Raw genomic sequence first — 19,573 nt, 5'->3', positions numbered from 1 at the left:
TGAACAGTCTTCTATCTCAAGCACTGCTACAATAATAAAGCTGGTTATAAAGTACAAGGCATATAATACAAACATAATACAAACAGTATTATAAAAGTAGTACTGTAAAAGCATGATATGGTTTCTAAGCCATAAGTTGCTTTAGATAGATAAAATAAATAAAATACATACAATGATAAAAGAGATGGCTAAAAGTACTCAACTGGTGCTTCTAAAATACGCCTACCCCGATGTACCTGACCTAAGCCTAGCACAAGGGAAGAAATAAGTTTAGGAGTCGCTTTAAGTTTAGTATTCTTTGCCTAGAATCTGCCAAGAGTCTAATCAAGAATTCTCTAAGGGTCTAATCCGCTCCGTACCTTGGTTTAGAATGAAGGAGGTCTTGTATCTCTCTCTCAGGACTCGATCTCCCAGATACCCGCAAGGGTAAGCTGGAAACACTGGAGCTGGATTTCTCGGCAAGAGAAGAAACCGCGTCTCTCAGTGCGTCTGCTGGAGGGTCGGCTTCCTTCGGCACTTGCTGCTGCAGGGCGTTGGGCAAGTAGTTAGTCGATCTGCTCCAAGAACCACCGTGTGTTAGTTTGGGCAAATGTAGGCATATTTATACCATGAAAGTGCCAAGTTTTACGCATGATTGGACATAATAACGTCACTCAAAGGTTCAATTCCCAGAAAACTCCAGGATTTCTTGGATAACTTAATATTCAAGCAGGGGGAAGATCCTAGCTGCTGAAGGCGAGTTTTTCCAAAAATCGTTGTGAATTCTCGGAACCTAGTGGAAGTAGCCTTGCCGTATGTGGGCTGTAAGGCTCAGGCCAAATATGGTAATGATTTCTATGCCTATATAAGGGTAGGGTAAAGTATACCTATATAAGAGCATTAATCTGGAAAAGTTACACTAGGGTCCTAGATTCGTTTACAACACCCACTCCACGATCTTAAGTTCAATAAGACTAGACCTATAAGCACTGATCAAATCTAAAGTAAGTGTTCACAATCTCACCCAAAATACAAATTTGCATTTCAAAAGGCTTGTTTACATGAAAAAACAAGTGAAAGTACTGTATGAGCATACCTTCAAATATTTACAAAACAAAACGAAAATATACATTCATGAAATGTCTCTTAAGTCTGTACAGAAAAGAAAAATTTAATCGAGACCATTCCATAGCAAAATATTTGAAACCATTGTGTTATGATGGCTAGGCCTAAATATTGTCAGTAGGAAGTTCTATAAAGAAATCTGGTTCTCTATGAACAGTTCTACTTTAAGCAGAATACTCTGTGCCCCAATTTTTTTTTTTTCTAATTTTGGAAAAAGTTGCATTTGTAGAAAAGTTTGTAAGCCGGAGGGTTTGTTTTGAAAAATAAAGGACGAATTGCAGAGTTCAATATTATCAAAAGTTATTTTCAGAGTCAGGAGAAAACATCAGATCATCAAGGCTGGCAAAGAAGCAGTCTACCGTAGTAGGCGAAAGTGGAACTACTTGATCAAGCAGATCAAATGCTCATAGGTGTGTATCATTGCCGTCCGCATAGGAAGCATTAGCAACGTCAGCAGTCGATGTTACCTGTATGCCTGTAGTTTCTCGTATCTCACCCGCAGTTAAACTTGCCGGTGAGACCTCAATGAATGCCGTCATCAGAATTTGCAGCCGTTGGGGACAACACGATGCATGAGCTGTTACAGGACCTAGCAAAGCGTTAACATCCGTTGGCAGTACTGATGTAAGTGTAAGACAGATGTCTGAAACGCATTCTTCTCCGCAAAGCAGAACGAAAGAAACCATATGGTGTTCAGGTCTCTTAAACGAGCCAAGCCGAGAATGTGTTATCTGCTCACGATACCTCATTGCACGGAGGGCTTCTTCCATGGATATCTGGGTATCGTTGTTTGCCGGATTTACCATATCGAAGCAGGAGAAATAAAAATAGTATCCCAGCTACGAGTCCCAAGATGAGAGGTAGTCTGCTGAACACAGAGTGTACGAAATTAGGAAAAATGCAGAGGACTGCTTCAAAAGATGCTAACAGTCCTGAAAAAAATGTCTTAAATACATGTGCGATTCCGCTGTTATCAGACATGTTTAAGATTTGGCTCAACATTTCTACAAAATGCGTAGGACAATTTGTTGATAATAGGGCATGTATCTCTGCCGAAGTCCTTGCGACTTGCAGATCATACATTTTTTTAGACGAGGTCAGTGGCACAGTTTTTTGCAAAAGAATGGCTTCCATTCTGCTTAAAGTATCAATCCGTATAGAAGAGATATTCAGTGAAGGCCATAACCCCGTCCCTCTGTCTGACTTGCTCCTCAGATACAATACTTGCATACAAAAAGTAACCCTGGAGAACACACTAACAGGATAAAGTTTTCCTGGCAACATGCCACAGCAGCTGTGATCATTCAGTAAAACGTAGCTGCCATTGGATAGCTGTCTGAAAATTGGTTCTATTACTGTGGAGGGAGTTCCGTGCAGGTGGCATGAGAGGTTATTTGCAGAACCATCGCAGGCTCCATGTTAATTAATACCTTGTCACAAAAGTGTACCACTCAGTGAATTTTTACAATTATTACCACTAAGGAATACCTCTGTTCCCCTATTCCAACATTTGTGTGTAAGGTAAAGTCCAGGTTGACTTAATGTATTCTTTACCCAACCTTTCATACAGGCCCGCTGGTATACGCTGTAGGCAATACTGGAATTGGAAAATCGTCACCGGTATTGTTATGGTGCCATGAATTATCCATTTAGTGACAGGTTTCTCAGAAACTGTCAATGTCAACCTTTCCAGTTTTTCAATGTTCAGCACCGTATAGTCTGCTCCTTTTTGTGCCAAAGAGATTTGTTTATCTGTAAGGTTAAATACAGAAAACAATGACGTTGTGTTGATTAGACGCCAAGGCACGTAGCCTGAACGCAGATTTTGCAACATCCAGCCTAACTGTACGATAGAACGTAATTGGGACTGGCCATGTTGTAGCATTAGCAAGTCCTGCTCTATTATGTCAATGGCAGAAGATACAATGTTTTCCAAAGAATAAATTCTGGAGGACAGAGTCATTAACCCATTGTCCACTACAGGGAGACTTTTCTCTAAATTAATACGATCAATTTCTCGTATCTTTTTCTGCAGTTTTCATTTGCGTAACTTTCCAAGCTTCGTTGTACCCAGCGTATATACCGGCGTATATGAAACATTTTTGACGTGGTTTGCGAGGTCCCTGTAAGAAATCTCGCAAATTATTGCCTTCTTTAAGTTAAGATAAGTGTTGTTTAATCTCCGAGAGTGTAGATGTCTGTAGCCATTCAAGGCATAGCTTCCCTACACTATAAGTAGTTACTATCCCTGGATGTTGTCTCTGGGAGTATCTTGGGATCTGGCCTGTTAATTTTGAAACCTTGTGTTTTGTTCAGGAATCTATCTCGACAGTTATTAGTGTCTGTGGGCCAGATTAACCATTTTTTCCAGTCAGGATCAGTTCTGTTTTGTTTTAAAATGTGGGATACGTCTAAGTCCTTATCAGTATTGTTATTACTGTCCGGTATGGGATTAGGTATAGGCGGTTTGTTTAAATCTTTTATCTTAGCAATGCCAAGACAAGATGTTTGTTTAACAGTGTCATTCAAGAACATTATTTGTTCTGGTATTATGCAGGCTCTGAATAATGCTTCTAAACCTTGCACCTGCCAATCTTTTGTACCCCAGACGGTCTTCGTCTCAATGTTGTCGTTCCAAAAGTCAAAACCTAATGTAGACATTTGAGCATAAAAGTTTGCAGAGTAGATTTGTTTAGTGTTGGTCAACATTGTTTTCATTCCTGTATTATTTTCATTTCTTAAATAAAACGTTTCTGGATTGGTAACATTATACCCTGAGAAGTATTGAAATTTCACATAAAGTGTTTGCGAGCTGCCTTTTGCTGGCATTGGACAATGTTCCCATTGATTGTAAGTAAAAACATTTCTAGTATTAGCAGATTTATGCAAATAATGATGACCATAATGATTAAAACACTACATTTGTTCATAATCTGATGAACCTTGTAAGTATTCATGTTCTGTGAATTTTGCTGACATTTCTAAATCAGACATGTTATTAACAGCTTCAAAGTCCCAATCATCACTGAATGTGCTGGGTGATGCAAAGTCACTTAAAGAAACTTTAAATTGGTGTGGAATCTTCAGCAGTTCCACCGGGCCATAAATGTCATAGTCAGTAGTGTCCCATGCTATACCACTAGGTATAGGCACGGCTGTGATTTTCACTGATGACAGGTCTCTTTTTTCACGGTGAGATGATTTGTGAGGTGTCAGGACCCAAGTTGATTTTCAGCCTTGCTGTGTCCATAGAACTATATTTTCCATGTATCATCCTTCCCAAGCTTAACACAAGTATGAGCCAGAGCAGGAGAAAAAATGCACCTAACCCAATCCAAAATTCAACCCATGGTGAAACCAGATATGTTTTTCCAAGTTGATGAAAGAGTTCTGTTAACTTTTCTTTGTATGTTTTTATTTTTCCTGGCGTTTCTTCAATTTCACTGGGATCTTCTGAAAAGGTATCAAAGTTGATGAAATAGCCAGAAGCAGTTCTATCAAGTGTAGGAATAGCTTCAGAATTATTCGAAGTCAATGGAGCCTTTTTTCTTTTTACCATATCTATGTAGTCAGATGTCACATCATTGTAGATAGGTGTTTTGACGAACTGTTATTTGGGTATCCAGAGGCATAAGTTCCATCGCTTTGTCGCATAGTCCTCCTTTTCTTATTGCAGGTTTATCAAATGTGATAAGTCTTTCAGTTTGAACCTCTTGGATTGTAGCAAGATTTGGACACCTGCTACTTCTCGGGAGTCCACTGGGCCTACTACTTATTATTGGCCACTTGATTGTGGTTTGACCAGGTCGATTGACACAACTCTGTTCTCCCTTTTACCAGCATGGGGTAGTAGTACTACTTATCTTGTTCCGTGGATTGCCAAGACAGGTACGGCTTTTCTATAAGAAGGCCCAAATTCCTTCTTTCCCGCAATTTTTTCTCTGACTAGATCCCCAATCTTTGGAATCCAGACAGGTCTTGCTGGGACAGGTGGTTTTTCTTCAGCGGTTGTTTGTTTCTGTATTGTATTACTCAGACTACTTCTTGTTTCATTTAAGTCCTGTAAAACAGCAACACGATCTTTGATATCAAAGGGTTTTTGTTCTACCACTGAAGTCTGACTATCGAGGTCCCCGATAATCATTCTAGTACCAAACATTAGTTCATACGGAGTGACTCCACCCAGAGAATTTCTTGGCAGATTATTAAGACTACGTTGGACACTTATTAGATGTTTGACCCACCCGTCACCCGAACCTAATACCTTGGCTGTTATGGATTGCTTTGCCACGGTTTTTTCTTTCCACTACCGCATTACCCTCGGGATGGAAGGGACTAGAATACCGCAATGCAACGCCCAAGCTGACCATGGCCTCCTTGTAAGCCCTAGAGCTAAATACAGGACCCTGGTCAGAATGTAGCGTGCCAATTGCGTATGTGCCGATAAAGACTCGCAAATCCTTTATAACAGTTCTGGCGTCAGCCGAGTACTAGGGCCACATCCAAATAAATCTTGTCCTAGTAGTTGTGGGATCGCATTAGTCTATTGTGACTTTTGCGTGTAGATAGTTTAATGCTGACTAACAACGGTATCTGAACTGGGCTGGCTACTCTGTAGTCTGGTGACTGGTGGTCATAAAGGCTATGATAACTGTAACAAGTATCACAGTTTGTTCCAAATTCGTAAGCTTGGACGCTCATTCCTGGCCACCAGTACATCTCTTCTAATTCTTTTAAAGATTCCAAGATCCCATGGTGTCTCAGACCCTCCCCCATATGTGCTTCTTGAACCAAGTAAGCTCTCCGCTTCCTGTTTGGAATCACTCTTTCCCCCACTCCAGGGATTTGAGCAAAAGGAACGGAGTTTGCATCAATTATGTATGTATATGTGAATGGATAGTTCATAGGTAACGCTGCATGATTGCCTTCCATTGAGGCTTTTACTGCTAATAGCGTTTCACCATCTATTGCTCTTGTCGAGCGTTCTATTGTAGCTACGGAAGCCATTTGCACAGCTGCCTTTGCGGCTTCATCAGCCAATGGATTCCCTGCAACGTGAACGCCATCACGTTGATGACTCAGTGTATGAATCACGTGAGTCTTTTGTAGTTCTTTCTGTAAAAGAACTACTTGTTCCCAAAGCATTTTATGCTTTATTGTGCCACCTTTTGCGTCTTTGAAATCGTTCTGAACCCAGTTCTGCAGATACTCATTGTAAGATTGTACGCAGTAATACAATCGCACACTATTAGTGTGGGGAATTCGCGATCAGTATTTTCAAGCGCCATCTTGAAAGCCTGTAGTTCAGCTCGCTGAGCTGTACAGTCCCCGAGTGATTGAGTTTTAGTGACCATAGGTCTGAATTTGCCTTTGCGCCAGCGACCTTTAACAATCGCGCACGCAGCACTATAGGCTTGTTTACCCCCAATAGCGGGCTGTGCTGATCCGTCTGTATAGATTATACATCCGTAATGTTCCAGAGGCAGAATTTCAGTGGCAGAGGACATTCATATTCGTATTGGAGAAATTCTTGTGTCTTTAAATTAGTGTCAAAATGGTTTTCAACGTCTGTTGCAGCAAGAGAGTTAACCCATTGAATCCATCTCGGATGTAAAGCTTTTGCATTGGGAATGCTAGCTCTTGTCACTGCTTCGAAGGCAGGTACAGGTGTAACGATCATTATACGTTTACCCTGTGCGAGAGCTCTTTTGCTACTGTCAGAATTTTTTCTGTTGATCAGAATTACATTTCAGCTTGTGTGTACAAGTGCGATTTGTAAGCGATTGGTACCTTTTCACCTTCATTAAAGCTCAGGTATGTGAATCCGCATTTTCCTGGGATGACACGGATCACTAGATTGCGAAAGTTTTCGCGTGTCTAACTGTTTTTTAGCTAAAATGTCTGTTTGGACTGAATGGAGAATTTCTGTGTGTGCTAGAGTCCAATTTAGTTGGTTTGAAATCTGGTTTGATTAGTTCATAGAGAGGTTTAACCCTTTCTGCGTAATTCAAAACGTAAGTTCTACCGAAATTCAGGAAACCTAGAATGGACTGTAGGTTTTTCAGTGTTTTTGGAGGTTGAAGCAGCGCACACTTCTCAAGAAAGTTTGCTGCCAGGCTTTTGCCTTCACTTGATAACTCGTACCCTAAAAATAGGACATTGAGGTGGGCAATTCGTGATTTCTTAAAATTGAATTTATACCCTTCAGAAGCAAACCCAAGTATTATGGTGTTCACTCTTTTCAAGTGTACATCCAAATCGTCATCTGTAAGATAGATGTCATCGACATAAGATAATGCCTCATCGTCGTACATTTGTAGTAACTTTGTTTCTCTGGCTGAAAATAACCCTGGACTATTCTTGAATCCCTGGGGGAGACTGCAAAATTGTCGCTGTGTCCCCAAGATTGAGAAAGCGGTCAGGTGTCTGCTTTCTGGTGCAATGTTTTGACAGAAAAACCCATTTGAAATGTCCAATGTGGTTTTATATTTTTTGCGCACGATGTTATTAATCAGTGCAGCAATATGTGCATTTTGTACTGCGAATGTTTTACATCAGGAGTTTAGGTGTCTGTAATCCAAAACTAGACAATATGAATTGTCTGGTTTGGAGACGGGAAACAAAGGATTGTTCATAGATGAGGTGCATGTTTCAATCACCCCTTGATATTCAAGTTGATTTAAAATCTCCCTAACTTGTTTTTTAGCTTCCTGTTTAACAGGGTACTGTCTCTGAGCAGTAGGTTGTTTTTTTAACTGTATTTTGTGGTGAGGAGAGTCCTCATCCCATCCTACGTGATTTTTATATAAAGCTGGAGTTTGAGCTACAGCCATTTCCTTGCATATGTATATTTTTAATGAATTGGAATGTGATTTGAGAAAGCTGGCATAATCATTTCTTCGCCGTGCGGGCACTCCCTAACAACAACAGGTGGACAGTCTTTTTCAGCTAGAAGTATGTCATAACCCTTGGAAAGCTTGTCCCAAAAGAGAGCTTTTATTTTTCTAGTTATGTCCCCCTCCATCCGGAGTGTTATTTCATATAACTTGTGGGGTGTACTAACCCTGGTGTCTGCAGTTTCAACTTGAATGTATTCATTAAAGTCCACTGTCTCCAGATGATCCATCAGGATCGTGCGAGCTATGGTCACTTCTCCTGCGCTGTCTAGCATTGTCTGAGCCCATTCCCCGTTCTTGAGTTGTGTCCTCAGAATCCTCGGCATGTTAAATTTTTATGCTTGCTACCTTCTTTGAAAATTTAGCTTTTTTACTTTGGTGAATGGGTTCTTTCTTTGGACTTGACACGTTCTGCTTTGTGTTCTGACCGTCCTCTTCTTTCTGATTTCTGCAAAGAAGTCTGAAAAGATCGAGAGGGACGTGTTTCATTATCTTGATATTTATCAGGTTTTCTTAACGTATCCCTATTTCTAAGGTTATATCTTTTTTCAGAGGGCTCCCGTTAGGGAGATCTTCCTCCCCGTTCAGGAGATCTAACTCTCCGTTGGGGAGACCTTCCTCTGGACTGAGAACGCTTCTCTCTAGGAAGTGTCTGTTTATTATTTTCCCACTTCTTTCTAGGAGTAGTGAGATTGTTTTTAATAAAAACTTTTTCAGGATTTTCCGTTTAATTGTGGTTTTAGTGGTTTCCCACCCAAACTATCTCTACCCAATTCTTCATAGGATTTTTCAATGATTCTGGCAAGCTCATATGGTTGCTCAGTAATGTCTGTTTCTTTTAATTTCTGGCGGATTGCCACTGATGCTGCTTCACCTCTAATGTTGGCTAGTAGTATAGCCGATACCTGTTTGAAATCTTTCAGTGATTTCATACCTAGATTTAAAGCTGGTTCTGGACCGTATTAATTTTGAATCTTCCTTAAAACATTTGGTATTACCGCCATGGACGGAACACCATGTGTTTTTGTGTAAATTGAAGCAAAGACTGTGTCCCAAATGTCACAATCCTCTACTTGTGGTGCAATCCCCATAGGTAAACAGATTCTCAGAATCCTGTGTTTCTCATGAGGTGTACTATCAGGAAATACTGCCTCTATTTGAGTAATTTTTTGTGCTAACCAAAACAGAATTTGTTCCCTTTTGTCAGGCAACTTTCCAATGACCGATTGTATAGTCTGTGGTGTATTTATTTGTGTTCCCCTGGTGAGGGGTGTGCTGTGGAATTTTTTACAGCTGGTTGGACTGTTAATGTCCGCATGACATATTGGGCCAATTGTCTATGTATTTTAATTAACTGTTTTAGCTGTGTTAACAATTCTACATCTGACATCCTTCAATGTCTGGATGTGGTGTATAGCTGGCTAGTACCGGCCATGTAGCTCCAGGTCTACCTAGTGGACCGAGCCTGGTAATGTGATTTTGATGTTTTAGGGCGCCTTTAAACCAGAGCTGATGCTCTTGGTAAGTTAATGGAATCTCAATGTCCTCGAAAGGAACGTATTCCTCTGGAGGTTTCGCTACTTTGTAGTAGTGAAACTCTTGTGTTCCTACATTTGCTGCTGGAAACTGAATCCATGAATAGAATACCTCTGTCTGCCGATATTCACATGCCTCTATGACAAAGATGACTCTGCCTCCTCTTGCTGATAATCCATTATTTATCAGTTTGTAAGTTATACTTTTCCTTACATTAACCGAGAGCAGTATAGCATCTGAATCATTCTCTAGGACAGCAGTGTCATCTAAAGCTGCTTGGGCTGCCATTATGTCGACTGAGTGTTTGCAGAATAAGTTTCAAGGAAACAAAGATTAGGTGCACAATATTTTGGAACACTGTATCCTTCAACGTTGAACAAACCAAAAACGAATACATAGGATTTTTCGTCCTACTCAGTTTTGGCAGATATTATCCTTTCACTCACTCCAGACGTCTTTTGGAGTTTTTATGGGAGAAAGGGGTCTGTGTGAAAAGCACGACTGAGTCACTCTAGTATCTAGCGTTAAATTATCGCCTTACCAAACGTTGGACGCCATGTAGTGTAGTTCCTATATTCCCAATAGGCTCTGCGCATTGGAATAATATATACTGCAGCTTAGACGTAGGACTAAGGTCAACTAGGTCTCTGCCGAATACATTAGACTTAATTATGTGTGTGCCAGCTAGCTCAGAGGTCACTAGAAACTTTCTCGAAAGTACAAGAAGGGATTTGTTTCTGACAACCACATAACATGACAACTTTGTTTCCCAAGAATAAGAAATCAATCTTCAGAGTCATGGAAACAATAGATAACTATTTTACTCGTTTGCTTCTAAAATACGCCTATCCCGATGTACCTGACCTAAGCCTAGCACAAGGGAAGAAATAAGTTTAGGAGTAGTTTTAAGTTTAGTATTCTGTGCCTAGAATCTGCCAAGAGTCTAATCAAGAATTCTCTACGGGTCTAATCAGCTCTGTATCTTGGTTTAGAATGAAGGAGGTCTTGTATCTCTCTCTCAGGACTTGATCTCCCAGATACCCGCAAGGGTAAGCTGGAAACACTGGAGCTGGATTTCTCGGCAAGAGAAGAAACAGCGTCTCTCAGTGCGTCTGCTGGAGGGTCTGCTTCCTTCGGCACTTGCTGCTGCAGGGCGTCTGGCAAGTAGTTAGTCGATCTGCTTCAAGAACCACTGTGTGTTAGTTTGGGCAAATGTAGGCATATTTATACCATGAAGGTGCCGAGTTTGTCGCATGATTGGACTTAATAACGTCACTCAAAGGTTCAATTCCCAGAAAACTCCAGGATTTCTTGGATAACGTAATATTCAAGCAGGGGGAAGATCCTAGCTGCTGAAGGTGGGTTTTTCCAAGAAATCGTTGTGAATTCTCGGAACTTAGTGGAAGTAGCCTTGCCGTATTTGGGCTGTAAGGCTCAGGCCAAATATGGTAATGATTTCTATGCCTATATAAGGATAGGGTAAAGTATACCTATATAAGGCAAGAATCAGGAAAAGTTACACTAGGGTCCTAGATTAGTTTACAACAGGTTCTTCCAGTTGAACAGCTCCGGGGCAGGAAGACCATGGAGGAAAAAGAGAGACTGACCTTCGGTGTGGCGGCATGGGAGCTGTATCTGATTGGAAGGCTGCAAATAACTTCTTGTAGTAGGAAAGGAATGGAATGCATGCAGTTTTCCTTCATTAGTTGAGTGGGTGTTTTCTGCAATATCTTTCTGACCAATCTCTGCGCTTGTGTTTAACCGCATGCGCGATAACGGTTTGCGCGCTGCGTTTCGCAAAAAGCCGTGTTACATGACGAGCTCAGCTCGTCATCAGCGCACGGCAAGTTACGCCGAAGGGGTTAATTCAGTCAGGTTGACTAGATCCATCAAAGGTAATCGTCTAAGTGCTATGGGGCTCCCATTATTTTGTTGCCCATATCTCGCCATTTGATCGTAATCTGTATTAGGCCATAATCCAAGACAGTTTGTGGCACCGTATTACATCTTGAATCATTGGAGCCAACCTCTGATCAACTAATAAACTATCAATTTATGCTTATGTCTGATGTGCGGCTGCAGAGTCGAAATTACTTTACTAGTATGGTTTGTACCACACAATTAAAGTAGTCTCAATAGTATTCATCGGGGGTCAGTCAGGCATTGCCCCAGCCCGTTTTACTCACAGGGCACCAGTTTGAGCAAGTTCCACACTGTGTTTCATGTACAATCTGGGTGATCCAGAGGGGCCACCGATGTGAGGCTCCACCTGTTGCATGGATTGTCTTGAGTCCAAGAGATCCCAAAACATATTTCTGGCCCTGAAAGAGGCCTCAAGGCTCCATGAATCAGACAAGCCCCAGGTATCTGTGACCCCTCTTCCCCCAAAGTCAGAGTTGCAGTACAGCAGGGTCATCTGACCCTCACCGGTCTATCCAGTGGGGGCTCCATCTGCATCCCCTAGGGCTCAAACTCATTGGATGAGTGGGGCACCCCGGTTCGCGCAGCTAAGCCCAGACCCACACTGGTTTCACTGTACAGTATGCAGATGTTGGGCCAGCTCTGGCCAGGGCTCCACCCACGCAGCAATAGTATGCTTTCAGGAACCACTCCACCAAAACATAGTATTGCACCGTCTTAGGACACTGGACGCTGTGTTGCTGTCTGCCATCTGTGTCATGCGTGCCAGCCCTCCTCAGCAGGGTATACCCCATCCTGCATCAGCAGTGTGCTTCACCTCCCCTGAGTCTCGGGGGATTCCGTTTGCAGCCGCAGGCATCGTAATAGTAAGATCAAAAGTTTCAACATTTTCAAGAAAGAGAGTTCAGAAACTTGAATGGTACTTACAAGGTGGTGGTATGGGAGGAGGTTGGTGATATTAGCGGTTTCTTTTTGATTGGTAATGGTACATCAGATGTCTAGCATTGTGGGTGCACACCAGTGAGAAATTAAATGCTCAAAGGTTTAATGATAGAGGGCGTTCTAGGTATTAGGGCAAGAGTCGTCATAATTTGAGACCAGAAACCTTTCAGAGGTGAGGTTTGCAGATTGTATTAGTGCTGAGAGCGGAGGGGCTTATTCAGAAGACTGGAAGGTAGAACAATGACAATGTTTAGAGAATATTTTCAAAATGTGTTGTCTATGTAGTACAGTGTAGTTTTAATTGTCAGCTACCTATTAAAGCAGATTTCTGCTTGTTACCCAAAGCTGAGGACCTCGATCAGAGGAGTACCTTTGGTTGTTTACTGTGTGTTCAAGCGTACAACATTAGGTTTTGCTTTGAAACAAATTGATTATATATTGCCATGTTCAGATCCCACTAGACACACACTTTTAGAAAGTAATTCAATTGTATAGCTAAGTCTCACAGTAACTTCCTTTTTCGCAGGAGGATGCAGAAGTGACCAAAGCATATGAAGAGGACGTTGAGACACCACCAACTAGAAACATTCCATCTCCTGCACAGCTGGACCCAGACGCTCACATACCGGTCATTAATTTAGAGGATGGAAGTAAACTATTGGGTGAAGATGCTCCACAGAACAAGGACTTGGTTGAATGGCTTAAATTGCATCCGACTTACACTGTCGATATGCCGAGTTACGTACCAGTAAGTAATCCATTTTCTGACCGTTTTGTTGACTTATTACGTGCAGTAGAGTATCAGTGAAATAACATATGGTTTTAAAAATTTGAATTTGTGTGTACTATGTGGTACAGAATAGCGCTGTACTCTTTAAAATCAGTGTGTATTTTTCTGATGACAGTGCAATCTAAACTTACTTTTTCCATTGTTTGTGCTTCTACTTCCTCTCCAGTGCCAGCAGGGGTCAATCACAGCACCACTGCTGTCCCCCGATTGGAGAGCAAGTGGGACCATGCAGAGGAATCTGAGGCTAAGCCCTTCGATACCCTTCAATTACCAGTTATCCATCCCATCTTGGGGACAATTCTGCACTTTAGTAATGAGCTTAAACTTCCATTTTTAAAGAGTATAGCGCTGATTAGTAGTGCTTCATCTTGCATGATAACAATACATGCTTTTACATTTCCTGCGGCTTCCTCTTAACTTTGTGCATGGTTCTAAACACCTGATAATCTTGTTTACGGTCTCTTTAAGATTCATGTTTCATCATGCTGCATTAGCGAATGTCTAAAACACACACCCTAACCTCTGCAAATGTCAAACCTTATAACCCATAGTTACAAAGAAAGAAGTTAACAGAACGATTTTTGGCTGAATTGTTCACGTACATTTGGCAGTTTTGTCATCATAATTCTCGTTAATTGTGTCCCCGATCACCTTGTATGCCTATCAAAAGCACAGTGCATCAAATGTTCCTTGAAATGTAGTTTTATGGAAATAGCTTTTCACAGTGGATTCCCTGGAACTGCTGTAATTCTATTTTAAACTGTGTGATTAAAGACTGACGTAAACTAAAATATAAACATGTTTTCTTTCTTTAGAAGAATGCAGATGGGTTTTATTCCCCATTTCAGAAGCCTAAGCAAAAACGTCATCGATGTCGAAATCCTAATAAACTGGATATAAACACATTGACCGGAGAGGAGAGGGTGCCAGTTGTAAATAAACGGAATGGAAAGAAGGTACTATCTTTTTTGCACTCCTATTGGTCATGGCTCTTAATCATATTAAATTATATATAAAGTCTGTATGGTCCCCTTTGGTTGGGTAAATGAAGCCTACACTATTCTTGTTTGTTCCCGCACCATTCCCGCTGCAAACAACGTCGTAAGAAGAAACATTTGACCTGTATTGAACTAAGATTCTCTGTTCTGAACTATATAGTTCTGTATTTTTATTTCTACAAGATGCTCCTGCACATTATAGTTTCATAGGCATAATAACGAATTATTGTCCTTCAGTAATTGTTTTGTTTAGCTGAATCCTCTGCTGTTATACGTCTTTTAAAAATGAACAATGACTGTCTAATACGTTTTGCTGTTATCCTTGCCTGTTCTTTTTGTTGTACTACAATGCACATAATTTCAGTTTTTTTCTCATGTTTGTTAAATTCTCTTGGCACTAATACTTCTGATCCTTAATGTAAGTTTCCCGATACACTGGCAAAGGCACATATACCTGGCTATAAGTCATATGGCACCCCATCATAGGTGATTGTGTATGAGTCAGGACTCAATAGCAGGCTATTGTAAACTAATGTTCATAATCCGAGTTGGGCTAAAATAGGAAAGTTGCCATTGTAAATGGCTGTAGCTGAGAATGAAGTTAAAGCTGACTTCATGCCAGTGGTAAAGACAACTGTAATCCTCATAGGATAATCCTCTTGTGCCAATAGTCTGCTACTGTAGATTAGAACGGTCTGTGGTTGTAAGTTTGTTTCCATTTCTGTCCTAGGTCCTCTGCTTATATTTACATTTTAGCTGGAGGCCAGAACTTAGAGATCCAGGATCGCTTTTGGGTAGACGTGTCCCCAATGTAGTTAGTAAATTTCACCTCTAGGAGCATTATCTACAACCTCATCAAGTTAGATCGACTTGGTTGTTGCTGTTAAGCCGATTTTGTATTTAACAGGGGAAGTTTTTAGAACGTGTCCAGCACTGTTTATTCCTATTTGATTTCAGTTTAATGTTTTATATTTTTGATTTTACCCATTATGAATAGGTTTATTACAAATTCTAAAAATCAAAGCTAAACATGTTTAAAGTTGCAGAATGAAACGTCTGATTAAATTAATCACCCAACAATCATTAACTGAGCACTTCTAACTAATCCAAATGGTACTTTGACAAAAACAGTATAAAGAGAATGACCAGTCTCATTGTCCGGTGGTCTGTCTCTTTCCTGCTAATAAGGGTGTTATACAATTATTGACTCTGTAGATCTACCTTAACTTACTTCCCCAGCTTTTTTCCTTTACATTCTGTTAAGTATGCTTTCCAAACCACTCTCCTCCCTATCATTACTGGCTTGAAAATGGTCCGGCATGTGCATGGCTCTGGAGAGTGTGCACCACTCCAATATGTACCACTCCAAGCAAGACTGTTTTTTTTTTTAATGTTTTGCCTCCGCAAACAGCAATCGTACATGTTCACTGAGGACCTCGCCTGTCATGACATGAGACCTCACCGCTTAACTCTTGAAATCAGAAGTGCTTCCCAAAATGTGCCCCTCCTTTTGGAAGCAACAACTGTCCTTTCACTGAGCTGTGAGTCATGGCATCATATGGTTATAGGCATGTCAGTTGTCACTTTCGAGACAATTGCATTTGGAGTCATTATATCGGGGGTCTTTACTTGTATTTTACTTCGGGGTTCAGCCTTAACCACGCAGCATGAGCTTCTCTGGGCTGAACCACGCAGGCGGTAGCATGCACGTCTGAACCACGAATATGCCTTAACCATGCATATTTGTGATTAAGGCATAGGCGCAGTCTAGTTGCTGCTGCTGCCGGGCGAAAGAGAAGGAAGAGGAAGGATCGGGACGAGGATGAGAGGTAAGATTGGTTTTGAGTGGGTGGGGGGTAGTTTGCAGGGATAGTTATCTGAAAGAAACAGGTTAGTGTTAGATTCCTTACCTTAGAATATCTCCAGGTGTCAGACTGGATCCGGAAAGTTTTGCGTAGCAGTACCCCTGCGCATCGGTAGGCGTCGTCTGTGGCTCCGCGTCCGTCATTGGCGCCGGGATGACGCTGTCTGAGTACTTAGACGCCGCCCTCGCGCGCTGACTTCAGTTCTTCTTTTTTCCGCGCCAGCAAGCGCAGATTCGGAAAAAGCAGTACTCCTTAGTCACTTTTTGACTAACTTTTTTGATCTTTTTGATCCTGTTTTCGAGTCGTAAGACTATCGGTGCTGGTAGGGATGCCCGGGTTCAAGCCCTGTGCCGATTGCAGCCGACTGATGTCGGTTACCGACCCCCATCGCCGGTGCCTGTATTAGCGTGGGGCCGACCATGATGACAAGTGGTGCCCCGACTGCCGGGCCTTGACTTCGAAGGCTAGGCGGGAGCGGTCCCGTAAGCGCCTTGAGCTCCAGCAGTCTGTCCTGGTCCAGGTTGAGGAGGAGGTCGAAGAACCGGTCGCGGGGCCACAGTAATCGAAGCTCAGCGAGACGACACCATTTCTCGGGCTCCAAGTCCTCAGGTAAGAGGCACAAGAAGTCGAAGAGACGACATCGCTCTTCCGACTCCCCCCCGACGCAGCCGGGGGTTCGGGCGACACCGCCCACGCGGCTCCACCGGCTCCGCTGCCAGCTTCATACCTGCCGGTCCCTGGGCTGAACGCGACGCCAGAGGAGATTGATGCCTTCCTCATGGCCATGAGGTCGCTCTCTCCTCAGTCCGGTCCCGCTGTGGCGCCTTCGGGTCCCGCGGCCCCGACTGGGAGCCCAATTGGGCCGGGTGCTTCGGTCCCGGCGCCGTCAACGACTTCGGTCCCGCCGCCGCAGGGGCCCGCCGGATCCGGGCCGCCGCTGGTCGGCCTCACGACGCCGGCGCCGACTCCCGGGGTGTCGCCCCCGACGCCGTCCCCGGACGACATAGTCCTCGATCCCGTTGCGGCGTCGCTCGACGCCGCATTCGACGCTGAGAGACGAGCAATTCTTCTACGATCCGGCCCCATCCTTTGTAGACTACCAGGAGATGGAGTGCGAGGGCGATTCGGAGGGATCTGAGGACCCTCTGGCACGGGAGTGCCAGTCATTTCAGGACTGGGCAGGTGAGCTAGGGGAGGCCAGTGGTTTGGACACTTCGCCCGACACTGGATTTGTCTCCCCTCCTACTGTGGCTACGGAGGAGGGGGCTGCCTACAGTGTGGTGTTGACGAGGGCAGTCAAGGCCTTGGCTCTTGAGCTCCCCGTCGCGGCCGTGAGGACTAACCTCCTCACTGAGGTCCTCAAACCACAGGCAAGCTCTTCGGAGCCTCTACTGCTGTTCAATGAGGCCCTTACTGACATTCTGTTGGGCACTTGGTCCAGGCCCGCTACAGGTCCCCCTGTAGATAGGAACGTGGCCAGAGGCCACCGCCCTGCCCCGGGCGACCCTTACTTCCTGTCCACCCACCCCACCCCGAGAGTCTGGTTATCCAGGCCTCTAACTCCCAGCCCGCATTCCCGACAGCTCCTCCTGATCGGGAATCCAAAAGGTATGAACAGTTCGGAAAGAAAATATTCTCCTCTCTAAGTTTGGGGTTGCGGTCGGTCAACACTGCTTGCCTATTGGGTCGTTATACCCACTCTGTGTGGGACACGGTCGCAGACCTGCTGCCAGCTTGCCCGGAGGAGGCCCGGGTGAAGCTCGCCTAAGCCCTTGCGGAGGGGCGAGATGCGGCACGGTACTCTATTTGTTGTGGGCTGGATACTACGGACTCGCTAGGCAGGACGATTGCAACGACTGTGGTGGTTCGCCGCCACGCCTGGCTGATGTCTGCCAACTTTTCGGCTGATGTCCAGAATTCCCTCATGGACATGCCGTTTGATGGCCATTGTCTCTTTGGTGACAAGGCAGACCGTGCGCTTGAGCGTTTCAAGGACTCCAGGGCTATGGCCAAGTCCTTGGGCCTGTCGGGCCAGCACCAGCAAACTTCTGCCTTTCGTGGCCAAGGAAGGGGCGCCCCCTCACGTCCTGCCAGCCACGGGCCGCAGACTAACATCCAGCGCGGCGGCGGACGTGGTAACCGCCTTGGCGGTGCCAGGGGACAGCGGTGAGGCCAGTCCACATCCACCCCCGCAGCATCCGCCTCAAAGCTTTCCTAGTCTGAGCTTTCAGGCCCATTCGACGCCATTGGGGGGCAGAGTTCGCCATCACCTCCTCCACTGGCGCTCCCATCACATCGGACAGGTGGGTGCTGCAAATCGTCCGAAAGGAGCTACTCCCTCCCCTTCGAGGCCACCCCTCCAGCCATGCCACCGCAGTACCACCGCGTGTCGGAGCATCATTTGCAACTTCTGCAAGAGGAAGTTACGGCCCTCTTGGCCAAGGGGGCCATTGAGCGCGTTCCTGGGCCAGAAGTAGGGTGTGGTTGCTATTCCCACTACTTTCTGGTTCCCAAGAAGGGCAAAGGGGGTCTACGCCCTATCTTGGACCTGCGGAACGTCAACGGCTTCCTCCGGAAGGAGAAGTTCAAGATGCTGACTTTGGCTCAGGTCTTAGCTGCCCTAGACCCTGGAGACTGGATGGTAGCGTTGGACTTGCAGGACGCTTATTTTCACATCCCTGTCCTGCCGGCCCACCGGCGCTACCTGTGATTCACGGTAGGCCATGAGCACTTTTAGTTTACCGTGCTCCCCTTCGGCCTTACCAGCGCCCCTCGGGTGTTCACCAAAGTGATGGCGGTGGTCACAGCTCATCTGCGCAGATTGGGGGTGTCAGTCTTCCCCTATCTCGACGACTGGTTGTTGAAGGTGGGCTTGCCCCAGCCAGTCGTCAGCCACCTCCAGACTATGTCCGACCTCCTGCACCTGCTGGGGTTCTCTATCAATGTGCCGAAGTCACACCTGTGTCCCTCTCAAAAGCTCCTCTTCATCGGAGCAGTTCTGGACTCGGCTCGGTTTCGGGTTTATCCTCCCGAACAGCGGCATCGGGATATTCTGGCTCTGATTCCGATCTTTCAGCCTTTATCCCGGGTCTCTGTCATGTTGACGCTGCAGCTTCTGGGGCTGATGGCCTCCTGCATCCTTCTGGTGCATCACGCCCGGTGGTGGATGCGGGCTCTGCAGTGGGACCTGAAGTTTCAGTGGGCCCAGCATCAGGGCAACCTGTCCGACCACATCCTGATCTCGGAGGGCACTGCGAGACAGTTGCAGTGGTGGCACACGGACCGCGATTGGGTCAGCGGCAGATCCCTCTCCCTAGCCCAACCGGAGCACGTAGTCGTGACGGATGCGTCCCTCCTGGGCTGGGGGGGCCACAAGGGAGAGGTGGAGATCAGAGGCCTCTGGTCTCCGGCGGAGTCCCGGCGCCACCTCAACCTTCTGGAGTTGCGGGCGATCCGGCTTGCACTGAAAGCATTCCTCCCCTCTGTCAGGGGAGTGTAGTGCAGGTGTTCACGGATAACACC

The 19,573-nt window shown here is 44.6% G+C and overlaps 1 protein-coding gene across 4 annotated transcripts in view; it reads left to right on the top strand.

Moving 5' to 3' along the window:
- CHD7 (chromodomain helicase DNA binding protein 7) overlaps window positions 1-19,573 on the top strand; it is a 771,490-nt gene that overhangs the window by 726,828 nt on the left and 25,089 nt on the right. For 2 of the 4 annotated variants that reach the window (XM_078687262.1, XM_078687261.1), the window contains exons 35-37: window positions 12,925-13,146; window positions 13,355-13,498; window positions 14,004-14,144. In XM_078687262.1, the coding sequence (XP_078543388.1) occupies window positions 12,925-13,146; window positions 13,355-13,498; window positions 14,004-14,144 (507 nt within the window). The remainder of the gene's footprint in view (window positions 1-12,924; window positions 13,147-13,354; window positions 13,499-14,003; window positions 14,145-19,573) is intronic. The other 2 variants (XM_078687264.1, XM_078687263.1) reach the window with 1 other exon arrangement.

This window comes from Lissotriton helveticus, chromosome 4_1, assembly GCF_964261635.1.
Source record: "Lissotriton helveticus chromosome 4_1, aLisHel1.1, whole genome shotgun sequence".
Classification (NCBI taxonomy): domain Eukaryota; kingdom Metazoa; phylum Chordata; class Amphibia; order Caudata; family Salamandridae; genus Lissotriton; species Lissotriton helveticus.
This window is presented reverse-complemented; position numbering and strand designations above follow the sequence as displayed.